Below are 15,690 nucleotides of genomic sequence, written 5' to 3'. Positions count from 1 at the left end.
CGTTTCACTTTTGGCCAAATTCCGGCCGGTGGAAAAAATCTAATTCACCGCTCGCTCTCGTTCGTTGCAGGAAACTTCAGAGACAACGAGAGAAAATCTGCAAAACTGTCTACAGTGGAATTTTGTCGTTCACCGAATGCACGCAGGCTTTAAATTCAACCACTTTGATTAAGTCTTGGGACGCGGATCCGTTGAACATTCTAGGCAATGATTCTAACATCGACCTGCTGGACCAGTCCAATGCCACCAAAAACGGTTCGGGATTTTTGGATTTGACTTCCACTGTAACACCACCCCTGCCGCCCTTTGAACTCTGGCAAACTATTTTAATTGCAATTTGTTTAGGACTGTGCATCATTTTGACAGTTGCCGGGAACATTCTCGTTCTGCTGGCCTTCATCGTCGACAGAAACATCAGACAACCCAGCAATTATTTCATTGCTTCCCTCGCTGCCACGGACATGCTCATAGGTGAGTTAAACCGCAGCGTTTGCATCAGAAGTGGACGTCACGTGGTCTACCGTACATATGATTCACGAGCAATTTGTGGCTCCTCCCACACCGTTCTCCGGACAAGTTTCCAAATAATTTGTCTTGTTTTGCGTTCCAGGTACAGTTTCTATGCCGTTTTACACGGTGTACGTTCTGATGGGGTCTTGGGACCTGGGGCCCCTCCTCTGCGACTTGTGGCTTTCTGTTGACTACACCGTTTGTCTGGTGTCTCAATACACCGTTCTCCTGATAACGATCGATAGATTTTGTTCGGTGAAGATCGCCGCCAAGTACAGGAGTTGGAGGACGAAGAATCGAGTGGTGTGGATGGTCACCATCACGTGGATAATCCCAGCTTTGTTATTCTTTATCAGCATATTTGGTTGGGAGCACTTTATCGGCTATAGGGACCTGTTGCCGGGACAATGCGCCGTACAATTCCTCAAGGACCCCATTTTTAATACTGCTCTTATCATAGGCTACTACTGGACGACTTTGATAGTCTTGTTTATTTTGTACGGAGGCATTTACAAAACCGCCTACGACATGCAGAAGAAGAGCGAAGCCAAACAGCGTAAGATGCAATCGATGGTGGCGTTGAGCGCCGGAGCTATGTCTGGAATGGCAGGACGAGCAGCAGGAATAGGTCTTTCGAAGACACAGAGTACTTTGTTGAGTCAGGACAAGCCCCAGACAATCACAGCGGTCGCTGTTAGCAATCAAACGGGAGGTAACAGTTTGGCAGTGAAGGAAGTGCAAGGATCGGATTCTAGTCAAAGGACAAGTTCGAACAAAAGTACGACTACCACCACGACGACCACGACGACTACTGCTGAAACTAACAATTTGGAGAGAAGAAATCTGTGTCTTCCGCCAGCCCAACTGTCGAGCGGTGATCAAGACAAGTCGGAGCGATCCAGCAGTCCCGCGTTCGAATCAGACGAAGACAGTTCAGTTCAGACGACCATGGCGAAAAAACGATCTTCCATAGTAGGGATAGTGGTGCAGACGAGCGCCCCCCTCCACATGTTCGAGAACAACAACCGTGTGAACGGGGGTATCCCCCAGCCGGGCCAATCGGCGAACGAGAAGCATTCCCCCTCTCTTCCGCAGATCTCGGAGCAGAGCTTGCTAGACACAGACAATCCGACCGAGAACTCAACGGTAGGTTGCTCGAACCCCCAGCCCACCCCGAACGAATCAGTAGCCCCCCCGAAATGCCCCCCCGCGCCTCAAAGCATCATTCCGCCCCCCGCGCAGTTCCAGAGCAGCCCCACGGGGCGCCCCCGAAGCTTGCACGTGAAACCCCAAGCCACGTACGATGTTCTAGTAGGCCTCGACGGAGCCGACCTGCGTTACATGGACGAGAGCTCAGTAGTTGTACCCTCTCCCGTTTGCGAAAGCCCCCCCTCGTCGCCTCCCCACGCTGCTAACACGTCTTTGCTGCAGACTGCTTTGATTCGGTCGTCGAAAAAGGTGAACACGGAAGTCACGTTGAGCGCTGACCGGCCTATCACTTCCGTCGTGTGCGATTTGTCGGTAGACGGGGCGAGAGATTCGGACCCTAGCACTCCTTGCGGCCTGTCCGCGATCAGCCAGACAGGTAATGCAGCCGCGATCATGGCGGCCACTACTATAGTTGAGGTGAGCAGAAATAAAACATTTGCCAAAACAGACACGGACGATGGCGCGAAGAGGGATTTCGTCAAGAATATCGGCAAGAAACTGAAGGGGAAGAAGAAGAAGGCGGTGGTGCCGTTCGGGGGGTTTGGAAGGCAGAAGTCCAAGTCGGAGAATCGAGCGAGGAAGGCGCTGAGAACCATTTCTTTCATTCTTGGGGCTTTCGTCATTTGCTGGACGCCCTATCACATTTTCGCCCTCGTGGAGGGCTTCTGCTCGGAACCGCCGTGCGTCAACGGTCACGTTTACATGTTCTCTTACTTTCTCTGCTACGCAAACAGCCCCCTGAACCCGTTTTGTTACGCCCTCGCCAATCAGCAGTTCAAAAAGACATTTACTAGAATTTTGAAAGGTGATCTCCATTTGACGTAAAAATGTAACGGCGATAATTTCGTATTAGGTATTAATTAAAAAAAAAAATCAATCGTACTCAGCTATCCCACGAATCTGTTTCAAATATATTATTATTATAATATTCGTGCGTAGCGTACATTCAGGTCAATAATTACCAAAAGACAATAATATATTTATAGATGATCCTAAATTAGCTCATTAGAGGTACCACGCTGGTTTTACGCGGGACCCAAGCTTCAGTAAATTATTTTACTATTTTGTAAATACACGCCTTTAGCAAAATGTACTTTAGTCATTGATAAATTTATTAGCAAACGCGCAGGTTTTAGAAATACGTAATTGTAACGTGTAATAATTACTCTGACAGTTCGGAAAATGTGGTACTGTATATATCTGTAAAGTTGTAAGTGTAAGCCCATTAATTTGTAAGCTCACGTAATGACAGTTTGCTGTACTGAGCCCTACCAGCCTACTCTCATTACGTCCCTTCGAGCCCCCTAAACCGTGTTCTAGTTGACAAACGACTACTTTTCTAAAAATGAAAGTATTTTTCTTGGTATTCGAATTTTAACTATTTGGAATTTAATAAAAAAATATCATAACCAATTTAGATAATGAAACACAGATTGAAATCCTGTGCGGTTAAAAGTACTATTATTTTTGGGAAATTTAGGAGATGTTTGTGCTGTTCTACAATAAAAATATAAGTGCATTGTGATACCTTTACCTTAGCAATTTCATGCTGTCGTGAGTGAAACTGTTAAAAAGCAAAAAAACAAACATCGGTACCCTTATATAAGTGTCAAACCCGTTAGGTTTTTCACATTACGACATTTAATAATTAATTGTATTACGTAAGAGTTTGTGTAGTTTCGAAAATATATTTTTTATGCGTGATTTCCACACACCCTATCAGCATTATCAATCAATGTTCTCCATTCTTTATTCATAATTTCGTCACCACTTGTAACACTGTTGATGTCCATTAATAATGAGGAAATATTGAAAATCGATTTATTTTTCTGCTTTTTATCAGTTCCAACTCCGAGTTTTGTGCTTCTAAACGCGATTGTTCTGTCAGATTTCTTACAAAGACTAAAACATTGCAACTTATCACTATGACCCTGTGATAAATAAAACCTTCACATATCCAGTAAAAATAACAAATAAAAATCAAAATCATCTAATCTAGTAAATTTGTACCTTCTATTAGGAAAATTTTGTAAAACAACAAACTCATTGCGAAATAGGATTTGTTGTTTCGACGTTTAAAAGGTAAAAAACGCTGTATTGCTTCTTTGACGCAACGTTAGAATTTTTGTAATAATTATTTCACGTGGATCTCATCAAAAATCAATAACTTGAATCACTTTCTGCTTGTAGAGGATACTCAAATAATAGACGTTGGTATTACAATGAAGCTTGTTTTATTTTCTACCATTATCCCAAAGAAAATCAAATTTCCATTATCAATCAAACAAAAGACGGTTTGCCGCAAATGATATCGAGACATATTGATGCCAATGAAAATTTGATTGATGAATGTGGAGAACTTTTCTTTAAACATTTCCAACAGTTTAGCTTACAATGATGTCATGGACGTTCACTAGTGTTGATACAGTTAGGCAACCCTAAATACACCTGCGCATGAGAAGGACATTCTATTACCATTACCCTTCCCTTGCATTAAAAGGCAACAGAATAAAGTATCGACGTGACTTACAAGAGTCAAGACATATTTTTTTATTGAAAAATATTAAAACAAATAAAAAATACCGATACAACTCCCTCACTATTGCGAATCGCTGGATGAACTACTGCTTGAATCAGTAGACATAACCTCAACATCTTCAGTCTCTTGTTTATGGTTTCTTGTATCCATTGCCACACTCCCTTGCCCTACACTCATGTGAATCTCACCTGATGGATGCCACGCAAACTGGTTTTGTTGCGCGGCTGGAATCTCTGTTAACAAAAAAAGTGTCCAACTAGTACACACCAAGCAGACAAGTGACTTACCACCTGGATGACCTTGTCTGTGCAAGTCTGACAAATTGTTCTGCTGTTGTAACAAGTGTCCATTGATTGGATCACTCATTAATCTCCCTAAAAGTCCCAACCTCATCTCTATGTCAGTAGGATATGGTCTTCTGGGATCCCCCTGCTGCCAAGTCAGTGGCGCACAGATGGCGTTAGAAGCGCTGATTCTGTGCGCAAATTTTATGAGTTCTTCTGAAGAAACAGGTCTTTTGTTGGCGCGCGAAATTGACTGTAGCTTCTGGTTTGCTTGATAGATTGCTGTGGACAGGATCTGTTCAGCCTCTTTCAGTTGTTTTTGTAAATGGTTAATGTCATTATCTTGGCGTTCTACTTCAGCTTTTAAAATGTCCATTTTTTTATCGATTTGGGCCTGCTCTGCAGCCAATTTGAGAGTTTCATTAAGTTCATTATTTTTCGCCACCAATAATTCTGTCAATTGAGCATACTCTGGACCTGACAATTTCAGATGTTTTGGGGCTATGGAATTTTCAATAATCTCTCTAAACGTGATAACATGAAGATACGTTTAACACAAATTTTATTGCATACTTACTTGGAAATTAATTCGATATCGTCTATTATGTACAACAGTTTTTCTTTTGTACTCATTTGGCAAGACATTTTTATGAGTTTTTTTGTTACTTTAACAAACTAACAGAATGCGCTTTTTTCAATTATTTCATTTACTTCTTATAGATATTACGCTTGTATTATGACCAACACACAACGAAAAACTGTGTTTGTATTATCGAAAAACGGATTCAACCCAATTCAACCACTGACATTACTATAGGTTATGTCATTGTTATGTCAAGATTGTCAAGGTGCTTAAATACAAATCGCCCGGAGTTTGCTTATTGTAGGGCTGCCAACACTGATAATTGACACTTTCATTTCTTTCATCTGTCATTCATTTTCATTATTGACCGATGACAGCTTTCATCTGTCATTCTGTCACCGGTGAAACTAAAACGTGTTCATCATTTGCATTTCTGACCGACAATTAAACCCGTTTTTTCGCAATAAACTGTTACATGTGAAGATGCCAACTATCGGAGTAAAGCGAAATTTGTTATTCGAAGCTTTGGGAAAGACCTATAGTAAGTTTTCATCAACATAACCCTATACATTCTGTCGCCAGAACTCTCATACTATTTTAAATAATTGTAGGCGACGATGAATTCCAACGCCTTTGTTTCGAATTTGGACTTGAACTGGATGAAGTTGTAAGTAAATATGTAGTCACAACAGAAAAAAGTATGATGCAACAATTATTCAAATTTCCAGACAACTGAAAAACAGATGATTAGTAAGGAACAAGGTGAAGACTCTGCATTGATCGCGGCAGCGTCAGAGGAAGTCATATACCGCATTGACATTCCAGCAAACAGATATGATTTGCTCTGTTTGGAAGGTTTGACACTTGGAATTCGCATTTTCCAGGGAAAGTGAGTTTATTGTGCCCCAAAAAGAATATATTAAAATTAATTTTACCCTTTAGAATACCCCCACCACTATTTAAGTGTATTAAACCAGCATCAGACAGTATTCAGAAAATTTATGTAAAACCTGACACTGCTAGAGTCAGGCCTTACATTGTAGGAGCAGTTTTGAGAAATTTGCATTTCACCCAAGATTCTTATAATAGTTTCATTGACTTGCAAGAAAAATTGCATCAGAATATTTGCCGAAAGCGCACTCTGGTGTCTATTGGCACCCATGATCTAGATACAGTAAAAGGACCTTTCTATTATGATGCTAAGCCACCAACTGATTTTAAGTTTGTTCCACTCAATCAGACTAAAGAATGTAATGGCCATGAAGTGATGGACTTGTACTCAGTAAGTTACCACTCAAACAACTAGAATATTATTGTTATGCAACATAAATATCATTTCAAATGTAACACTTGCGTAACTTTTGTTTATTTTGCGATATCAAAATTTCGGTATCGTCAAAACATACATTGCTCGTTTTAAGTATTTTTGACACACGTGCGCGTATTTGGTAACAATATTAAATCTGCTAATTTTTAGACTCACGCACAGTTAAAACAATATTTGCCTATTATAAAAGACAGTCCTGTTTACCCTCTCGTCTTGGATAGTAACGGTGTGATACTCTCCCTTCCACCCATCATAAACGGTGACCATTCAAAGATCACTTTGAACACAAAAAATGTGTTGATCGAATGCACCGCCACTGACTTAACGAAAGTAAGGAGTTCCACACTTTTTTAAAATTTAACAAAAACAGTCCATTCAAGGCGCGAGTTGTCGTCGACACCGTGGTATGCATGTTCAGCCAATATTGCAAAGACAAGTTCACAGCTGAAGCTTGCGAAGTTATTACTGTCGACGGTACTTCGAAATTTTACCCGGATTTGTCGTACCGTAACGAAGTCATCTCTGCAGATACAGCTAATGCAGTAATTGGGATCAGGTTTCTACTGTACAAATTGTATTTGTTTTTTTTTGATCGAGTAAATTTAAGTGAATCACCTGAGAGCATAACGAAGTTGTTGAATAAGATGTGTCTGAAGTCGGAACTAAAATCTGACGGTGACGGTATCAAAGTGACGATTCCGCCCACGAGACACGACATTATGCACCCGTGCGACATCTACGAAGATGTCGCCATAGCTTACGGGTATAACAAAATCCCTCGGACCCTACCGAAAACAAACACGATCGGGGAACAAACGCCGGTAAATAAGCTGTCGGATCTGCTCCGAGGCCCCATCGCCCAAGCAGGATTCACGGAAGCGTTGACTTTCTCTCTGGTAATAACGAATATTTGTACCTAATCGGTCGTAATGCGTGTCGGTTAAGTGTTCACGAGATGACATCTCGACCAAATTGGGGCTCAAATCGATCGAAGAGGTGCCCGCTGTCCACATTTCCAATCCAAAAACTCTGGAATTTCAAGTGTGCCGCACCACGCTGCTGCCAGGAATTCTGAAGACTATCGCCGCCAACAAGAAAATGCCTTTGCCGATCAAGATCTTTGAAGTGTCCGACGTCGTCATCAAAGATCCCAGCGCCGGTAAATTGCGAAAATATTTGTGCGATTTGTGGGTAGAGTGGTTATTTCAGAGGTCGGTGCTCGCAACGAACGGAGGATTTGCGCCGTTAATTGCAACAAGAATGCGGGTTTTGAAGTGGTGCATGGGTTGCTGGACAAGATCATGATGTTGCTGGAGGTGCCCTGGAATCCTGATAAGACGCCCAAAGGGTATTATTTGCAGGCGTGTGAAGGTAGGTAGTCAAGACGGTTTTGGAGAGATGTTAATGTGTGATTGTAGATCCAGCGTACTTCGCAGGAAGATGTGCACGGATTATTTGTAATGGAAATGATATTGGTAAGGTTGGGGTTCTCCATCCAAACGTTCTGCATAAATTCGAACTTAACAATCCTTGTTCTTGTGTGGAAATCAATATTGAACCGTTTGTTTAAAACGATTGTAATGGTTAAATTATTACTTTGAAAATAAATGGATGAAATCCAAGGTCTTTTATTGTACGTGTGTAGACTTGTGACTTTTTGTCGTCCCGAACCAAATAATATATTTGTTTTGTTTTGTGGAGATACTTACGCAATCTTAACAAGTGGAAAAAATTATACTACTAAAAGCACAGACTACTAAAAGTTGAAAATAAATGGACGAATCCAAGGTTCTTTGTTGTAGGTACGTGTGAAGACTTTTTATCATCCTAAATCAAATAAAATTTTATCGTTGGAAGATTTAGGTAGGTATTTAAATAAAAATTTCAATAATTTTTATTTATGTTTGTATTTTGTATTGATGCACACATAAATTGATTTAAAAAATGGACGACAATGTTAACATATGTGTTACAAAGTCGTTCACTTCTGTTGCCTACTAATTACAAATTATTTTTTTTATAAAAAATTTACACGTTAAAGCTAGCGAATAAATTATATACTTTATGTACACAAAAAGTCATATAATGACAACGAGACATTTTTAGCAATTAACATTAATTAACTTACTGCGATTTTTTTAAAATCTACTGTTAATGGAACTATTTACAAACTACATGGAACAATAATTTTCTTTGAGATTGTTACAGCTTAAAACATTTTAATTTCCATACAATTTACCCCATCGTAATTATGATAATTAATTACGTTCGCTTTGGTATCAGACTTCGACTAATGTTCTCTTAATTGTAGGAAGTGACCCTGAATGTAAAGAAATTTGTGTAAACACATTTATAAATAAACATTATTCCATATCCCAAAACGTTTGTCATATTTTCTGAGTCTAGTCATTGCATAGAACTGATAACGCACTTCACTTCGTTACCTGTCGTATCACAAAGTACAGTTCGTTTCACTGTGAATCAGACAACATCTGTGTAGATTTCCCAAGCATACCTGAACCAAGTTTCAAAGTCGTCAGAGTCACAGCGAAAAACTGTACACTCCTGGCATTTTTATTGCCAATTGAAAAAATCTTTCAATCACTTTTCCTCCGACGGTGCTCTCCCAACTTGAAACGAAGTCAACACACTGTCATAACTAGGCCTCGACACCGTCTCCAACGGGAACTCATAATCAGGAATGAAAAACTTCTTCCTCAAATCCTCCCATTCGTTATTATTCAGCGCCTTAAACCCCCCTTTTCTTGCCTGCTTGGTGTCCTCATTCAGTTTTGGAAGCTCCGTGAAATCGGGCTCGTATTTCGGAGGTTGATAAAACTTGGATGGCTGCGACACTTCCACTTCTTCGCGACTCCTGTTAACAGGATTTGGGTCAATAGCTGGCGCTTCAAACTCCAAATTGAGTGTAGGTACCGGTAGGTCTTGAGTGCTACTGGTACTATTGTCTGTACTGTTAGTACCGTCACTTGGAGGCAACACACCCACGTCCCTGGGTTCCTCACTGGTGATATCAACGGTTTTGGGGTACACTGGTGTTGTCGCTTTGAAATCGGATTTAAAATTCACCGGAACCGCAGTAGTGAAATCGAAATTCGACCTGACAGGAGCTTGTATGGTTGTTTTGGTACCATTTGCAAGATATGGTATCGGTGGTAGCAGACCCAGAGCATCTGGTACCTCAGTATCTACCTCCACAGTCTTGGGGAACACCGGAGTAGTGTTTTTGTAGTACGATTTGTAATTAACAACAGGAGAGTCAGTCACTGTGTTAATCGCAATGATAGGTTTCCCCTTGATGGTACTACTCGTGTCCAAATTCTTCTTGCTGAAGCTGACAAACTTGTCCTTAGCTACATCTGGCTTACTCGTTGTAGAGTGCTGGCTGTACTCAGTCGACCAATGACTAGGCAAGGAATAGGCTGGCTCGTCAGTAGTTGAGGGAGTACTGTTTTTTGAATCTGACTCCGCACCCACTAAATTGAGATTGTTGCCCAATTGGGCCCTCCCTGTGCGATATATAATATCATACTCGGACTGACTGGGGTGTGACAGTAGGTCAGGTCTTGGGGTCCTGTGGTACGGATTAGACTCCGAGTCGTCAACGAAGGGCATTTCTTTGTGTCCGATTCTCAAATTGGCGGTGTAGTCATCCACCGATTTGCTACAGTTGACCATGTACCAGTGGTCACAAATCAACATTCGCTGTTGGAAGAGAGTCGCGTTGGGACATGTGTAGCTGAATTGGCGTCCCAAACCATCGCACATGTGGTACACCTATGACAGACGAGTGAAACAGAGCAATTCCCAAGTGGTGACTCACCTGGCATCCACTTTCCACATCTGCGTAGTACCCGGTGGTTCTGCCATCGCAAGAGAATCCCGTCTTGGGCACCTGGACAAAATTAGTAGTAGTGCTTGGTACCAGTAGCATTTGTGCAATTCACACCGTACATTTAATCGATAAAACTTGTTAAAGTACCCTTCAGAAGGTACTATTGTTCATGACCTCTCTACACAACCGACTCAAGACACTTTTGTTTGGTTTTTTGAGGTAAATTCAATGCACAAAGACCATCTTTCAAGTAGCTTATCTACCTTTCTATCTTGCATAGGTCAATTCCGTAGTCTGCGTAGGTTAAGACTTGCCGATATTTACATAACCGAAATAGAGTTACGCAATGGCGGCTGAATTTATATTGATTCGAATCTTCACACCTCAGTGGGTCCTGTAACGTACACCAAACCGGTACACAATGCTTTACAATTATTACACCAGACTGTTGTTAATTCGTATAAATTACACAAAAGAATTGGAAGCTTTGTTTTGTTTAAGCCTGTGCACAACTGGGTGTTTCCTTAATTTTCACGATTTGGCGAGGTTTCGCCGGCATTGGTATCACTTCAGATCTCGCAGAAGATCTAGAGGTCGTAGAAAATCTTCAAAGTACAATTCGTTGCACGATTAATTTTGAGCTGTGTAAATCCGGTTTTGGGGCGTGGCCTCGCAAGGCAAATCCACACGATACTAAAGTTTTGTGTTGGTCATTAGTCATTACCCACGTTTGAAATAAAAAATTGCAGCAGATTATTGCTCGGGCTTTTGTAACTCGTTCGTGTCTGCGATTAATTACATTTCTAAATCGTTTTTATTATAGGTAATGAGAGAGAGAGACAGTCAAAAAGTACTTAGAAAGAACTGGTGGAGTGTGATAGTTACTTTCATTTTTGAGGCGAGTTTTGAACTTTCATTTAGCAAAAAACAAACTGGGAACAATACACTGTTAATTTGCTTAAGATTGTGTTCGCGTCGAACCTTCAGGTGCAGCGGCGGCGGCAAATTGTAATTTCGCGCCCCTGTGAATTAGCTGAAATAGCGGAAACGCCGCACACGTCGTGCGGAATACCGAGTGTCCGTAATGCCGCCTGAATTATTTATTAAAACACCGAGTACGATAATTACCGGCAACGAGTATTATATCATAATTTGTTATTTTCGTTTCCACACAATTGTGAGAAGTCGGAGCAGGATTGCATCTCCAGCTCACGTTTCCCTCTCGGAGAAGATGCCCTATTACGTGAGCAAGGTCGCAATCTACAAAAAGACGTAATGGGAACAAATAGGACAAAAGAGTTTTGCGATGAGGTCAGCTGCAGCCTTCGCAAAATCGCTTATTTGGAAAAGCGAGATGATGAATACGTCTGGAAAAGGCGAGATCTGGTCGCGATTTCCAGAGAGTCGCACGCTCTTATAGTTTGAGGGGACAGGAAATTGTAATTCTGGAAATCGAAATTGGGACCGCTCCATATTGGAATACAAATGGTTTCACTCCTGTGAATAACAATTTAACAATTTCCGCGACGATTTGTAAAGTCGAGGGACAAATTGCAAAATGTTTTGACACCAACTCAAATGAAGACTCATCAGCATTTTATTTTAGCCGAGACAGGAGGTGGACCTCATTAACAAAGAAAATAAAAATATTATGTGTATTACAAAGGTCACGGTATAATTATGTAAGATAATCTCTTAATAGAATTGTTGTATTAATTATCTGGCGTTTCTAATTTGCCAACAACAAGTTTACGTGTTTCTTTGGTTTGATTTGCTTTTTTCTCCGAGTGAAACAACATTCTTCCACAACAATAACAAGTCGACAAACATCTTGATCTGTTACTGTTCTCTCCTGCTGAAAACAACTGAAAATAAAGGACAAAATGTCGAATAATGATATAATGGACGTGACCCACAATTAAATTTTTCCACGTGGGCTTACGTCGATACGTATTGAATTTTCGTGAGAAGTAAACTAATTGTTATATAATTGAGCTGTACATAGGAACTGGCATTTTGCCACAAATTTCTCTGTTTGTAACAGAAATTTGAATAATTATATAACTCGAAAACAAAAAAGCGACAATGCTGAAATGCGCCCAGGATGTTTAAACAATTGTAACAATTATCTGTAGTAAAGTTTTCTACGAGATAAGTATGCAAATTCATTATTTAATCTCAACGTGGAAGCTCCGGGGCACTTGTAGCAGTCCGATCACAATCAAAAGCGACGAGTAACAGGCTTCCTGAAAGATTAATTAATATATAATTAATTTTGCAAACTGGAACTTCCAATTTTGAATCTTTGCATCGCCCAAGCCATCACTTTCACTTGCGGGGCTATTTTTGGCACATGTGGGCGCTAAATCGATCGTAATTTTGCTCAAAACACGAAAATTATTTAACACTTAGAAAAAATGCTTAGACACCTGGTGGTCACGGCTTTACTCGCTGCAGCTTACAAAACCCACCAGATTAGAAATAATGACAGTTGTGTGCCTCACTCCTAATTAATTTGTTTGTGTGGAGATGATGAATAAGCGAATATTTTACCAATTTGTGATCGAAAAGTCTAAATGTGAACGATAAAACAGGTGTTTTACAAATTGCCAACGAAATTACTCATCCCAGCTAGTCAGCTACGCACACTAAATTCGGAAGAAAAATACGCGATGACCACTGCGGCCTTCATAAATATGCAGAATAAATTATATTTTTAGTCATCCAGAACGTTAGTCTAACGTTAAATTAGAAAAATGTTTAATCTATCATATAAATATGTATTAGGACGGGATCGCTAAACCTGTTACACAAAATGCCACCAACTATTTTATTGTTTTTATTGTCTTCTCTAAATGTTAATTTTGGTCTAAGAATTTACTACTTCGGCTCATTCAATCTGCGTAGCGTAGCCAGATCGTTGCCAATGTCGTCACACAACTGAAAATACTGTTTGAACCTTACATACACTTTGCATAATTTATGAAAATCAAATATTTATAAGGAACAAGAGACTGCGAGTTGGTACATGACTGACAACAAATTTCGCGGTTCGTGCATAACTGTGCATATCAAAATCGTTTAAATTTGTTTACACGAGAAGTGCATTAAAGTGGAGGAAATAGTTTTAGCCGAATTTAAACGTCCGCTACACGCTCTTGTTGTTTCCAGGTCCAACAACTGTAAATTTGGAAAATGTAGAAATTGGAGTGCACGAAACGCATATAAAAACGCAATAGCATTGACCTCACCTCTTTGCCCTAAAGGAGGTGTTTTGCAATGAGTTACTCTCTAAGTGATGATTCTTCTCATGCCCAAATACACTCAACTCTTCAATAATATTGTGATAATTTGCCAAAGATTATTCATCTCGGTGATTTATAATAACTACCTACTATAAATCATCGTCGAGATTCGGTAAATGTCAGTTTGGTGTAAATTCAAATCGCAATTTTAGTGTCACTCCTGAAAGTGCAAATTTGCAAGCGTTACCAAACAATGAAAGCAGCAATTAAAGATAGTTGGTGCGAGTTCGACGTTTTGTTAATATTTTTAGAATGTGGTATTTGTTTTAGTTGCGCTAACGATGCAGCAAATTGAAAGGATTGAATTACAAAATTTTTGTAGCGAGTACCTAAAAACCCAGTTTTTACGAAAGCTATAATTATGGTAAACCGCATTTAAGTATCAACTATTTGAGGTTATAATAAACGTTCTAGCATAATTTAGCGTAAAATTTTGCATTTAAAGTAAACGCAAGAAATTTGTACGGCTAATGAGTTCCCAATTGGTAACTAATTGTGCATAATAATAAACGAGTTGCTGAATGGATGTTGGGCGTTTTTTAATTAATGCCGACATTGTGAAAATTGTATTGGGGATTGCACAATCTTTGCGATGTAGCTGAAACTCATCCGAGCATGTGTTACAACCGTTTTATCTCAATTTGTACGTCTCTCGTTCATTAAAATTCAAAAAGCTTCGCGTCGACAGGTGATTTATTCCTATTACATCGGTGTAATATGTGGTTGGTGATCGAATTTAGCATTTTTGCATGTCAATGTGCAAATTAAGAAATTCTAGATGACACATCTAATGCATTAAAGTCGATGTAAAATCTTCAAATTTCAACCAACCTCAAAAGTGATAAGGTTACTGTTGATGCAACATCAACATTTTTATGACAATCTTATTCTTATGTCGTGGCTAATGACACATCTAACCTACCCCTGACATATAAAGTAATTATCTTTGAATGTCGCCAAATTAATGGATCCCAAATCCACAAATAAAATTGGAACGAAATGTGTCAAGACGAAATTTTGCATAAAAATGTCATTTAATTAAGAAGAGAATTTTTATTTTGTTGACTCTGACAAAGCTAAATCCTAACCTGAATTGTTAAAAATATTAAAGTGTCGTTTCTCTTCCATTTAAAAATATATTACTTAACTGTACCTCATGAAATATTTTTAACTCTTCGAGTCGTGAGTTTTTCTAGTCAGATCGACGAATCTAGATTGTGATTGCTAAAGATCAAATTTCTTCACCCTTAGTGCAAAATAACATCGATAAATCTCGCAAAGAGAAGAGCAAATTGGAAAAAATTCTCTTAATTTATGACAGTACATGTTCTGTTGAAACACACGTTTTATGGCTTTAATTTACTCTTGCGCGTCACATCTTGTGCCAATTTATAATTTACAACCATTTTAACGATCGTAATTTAAATAAATTGGAAATATTGACTGAAAGTACCTTTTATCCATCCAACAAATTTTCAAAATGTCAGCGTTAACTATTTACTATTTAGAAAATTTTCAAATGAATTCTTTGAGGTACGAGTGTCTTTAGGAAGATGTGTCGCTATCAGGACTGCAAGACCAACTTTGTGAATTTTTTTGGTGAAGAAAAAATTTTTTACTTGGCCCATACCTGTGCGCTGACTGCCGCGAAGAAAACGATTCCAAAAAGCCGCAACATCGCAAGTACCGTTGGTCTACACTTCACTACGATACAACACGTTCCACTAGACGCCGACAACTCGCCGAAGACGAGCCGTGGTCGAGAGTAAGGGAGGTCACCAGGTCACAAGGCTCGAGCAAGAGAAGGGAGATGTACGCTAGCACACCTAGACATAACCCAAATGCGAACAGATTGCCGCAAAGATGTCACATGGACGGCTCGCAACGTGTGAAAAAATCCAACATCCAGTATTCATTGATCACTGACAGGTCTTGACGAAACGGACGCCACTTTGAATTCCATTCGGCTGTCGAAACGCAATTGCTAATTTCGTAAAGTGCATTAGGAGACGGCGTATGTGACATATTGTATTTGGAAAACATATTTGCGTTATGTAATGAACATGTATCTAGCTAGATT

At 39.8% G+C, this 15,690-nt stretch overlaps 4 protein-coding genes across 10 annotated transcripts in view; 2 read left to right on the top strand and 2 right to left on the bottom strand.

Moving 5' to 3' along the window:
• Positions 1-3,940, top strand: part of mAChR-B (muscarinic acetylcholine receptor) — a 40,958-nt gene extending 37,018 nt beyond the window's left edge. The window contains exons 3-6 of one of the 6 annotated variants that reach the window (XM_069053397.1): positions 71-471; positions 611-1,656; positions 1,942-2,095; positions 2,168-3,940. In XM_069053397.1, the coding sequence (XP_068909498.1) occupies positions 71-471; positions 611-1,656; positions 1,942-2,095; positions 2,168-2,544 (1,978 nt within the window). In that variant the 3' untranslated portion in view covers positions 2,545-3,940. Of the gene's footprint in view, positions 1-70; positions 472-610 lie in introns of all 6 variants that reach the window. The other 5 variants (XM_069053395.1, XM_069053396.1, XM_069053394.1 and 2 more) reach the window with 5 other exon arrangements.
• Positions 3,941-4,245: 305 nt separating this feature from the next.
• MED4 (mediator complex subunit 4) lies at positions 4,246-5,396 on the bottom strand. 2 transcript variants are annotated; one of them, XM_069053402.1, is made up of 3 exons: positions 5,120-5,390; positions 4,546-5,066; positions 4,246-4,491 (listed from the first exon to the last, which is right to left on the bottom strand). In XM_069053402.1, exons 1-3 carry the CDS (start codon positions 5,185-5,187, stop codon positions 4,319-4,321), a joined length of 762 nt encoding a protein of 253 aa, XP_068909503.1. In that variant the 5' UTR covers positions 5,188-5,390; the 3' UTR covers positions 4,246-4,318. The 2 variants fall into 2 exon arrangements, with proteins under 2 accessions (XP_068909503.1, XP_068909502.1); XM_069053401.1 differs by having other exon boundaries at positions 4,246-5,066; positions 5,120-5,396.
• Positions 5,397-5,485: 89 nt separating this feature from the next.
• Positions 5,486-8,074, top strand: beta-PheRS (phenylalanine--tRNA ligase beta subunit). Its single transcript, XM_069053399.1, has 10 exons — positions 5,486-5,666; positions 5,737-5,792; positions 5,854-6,014; positions 6,068-6,407; positions 6,603-6,782; positions 6,833-7,008; positions 7,060-7,348; positions 7,398-7,611; positions 7,662-7,823; positions 7,871-8,074. The coding sequence occupies exons 1-10, from the start codon at positions 5,609-5,611 to the stop codon at positions 8,020-8,022; spliced, it is 1,788 nt and encodes a 595-aa protein (XP_068909500.1). The 5' UTR covers positions 5,486-5,608; the 3' UTR covers positions 8,023-8,074.
• Positions 8,075-8,340: 266 nt separating this feature from the next.
• On the bottom strand, positions 8,341-15,431 carry js (jiangshi). Its single transcript, XM_069053400.1, has 3 exons — positions 15,241-15,431; positions 10,294-10,365; positions 8,341-10,247 (listed from the first exon to the last, which is right to left on the bottom strand). The coding sequence occupies exons 1-3, from the start codon at positions 15,286-15,288 to the stop codon at positions 9,054-9,056; spliced, it is 1,314 nt and encodes a 437-aa protein (XP_068909501.1). The 5' UTR covers positions 15,289-15,431; the 3' UTR covers positions 8,341-9,053.
• Positions 15,432-15,690: the final 259 nt, after the last annotated feature.

Source organism: Tenebrio molitor, chromosome 7 (assembly GCF_963966145.1).
Source record: "Tenebrio molitor chromosome 7, icTenMoli1.1, whole genome shotgun sequence".
Taxonomy (NCBI): Eukaryota; Metazoa; Arthropoda; class Insecta; order Coleoptera; family Tenebrionidae; genus Tenebrio; species Tenebrio molitor.
Note: the sequence above shows the minus strand (reverse complement) of the source record. Positions and strands in the feature narration are given on the sequence as shown.

What these genes read in the sequence shown, in the direction of transcription:
- MED4 (XM_069053401.1), bottom strand. Translation starts at nt 5,187, where the DNA reads ATGTCTTGCCAAATGAGTACAAAAGAAAAACTGTTGTACATAATAGAC. An exon ending in GATATCGAATTAATTTCCAA is followed by an intron (nt 5,067 to 5,119) that starts GTAAGTATGCAA and finishes TATCACGTTTAG; the next exon opens with AGAGATTATTGAAAATTCCA.
- js (XM_069053400.1), bottom strand. Translation starts at nt 15,288, where the DNA reads ATGTTGCGGCTTTTTGGAATCGTTTTCTTCGCGGCAGTCAGCGCACAG. An exon ending in TCGCGGCAGTCAGCGCACAG is followed by an intron (nt 10,366 to 15,240) that starts GTATGGGCCAAG and finishes AATTTTGTCCAG; the next exon opens with GTGCCCAAGACGGGATTCTC. An exon ending in ATGTGGAAAGTGGATGCCAG is followed by an intron (nt 10,248 to 10,293) that starts GTGAGTCACCAC and finishes CGTCTGTCATAG; the next exon opens with GTGTACCACATGTGCGATGG.
- beta-PheRS (XM_069053399.1), top strand. Translation starts at nt 5,609, where the DNA reads ATGCCAACTATCGGAGTAAAGCGAAATTTGTTATTCGAAGCTTTGGGA. An exon ending in AAGCGTTGACTTTCTCTCTG is followed by an intron (nt 7,349 to 7,397) that starts GTAATAACGAAT and finishes GTGTCGGTTAAG; the next exon opens with TGTTCACGAGATGACATCTC. An exon ending in TTATTTGCAGGCGTGTGAAG is followed by an intron (nt 7,824 to 7,870) that starts GTAGGTAGTCAA and finishes GTGTGATTGTAG; the next exon opens with ATCCAGCGTACTTCGCAGGA.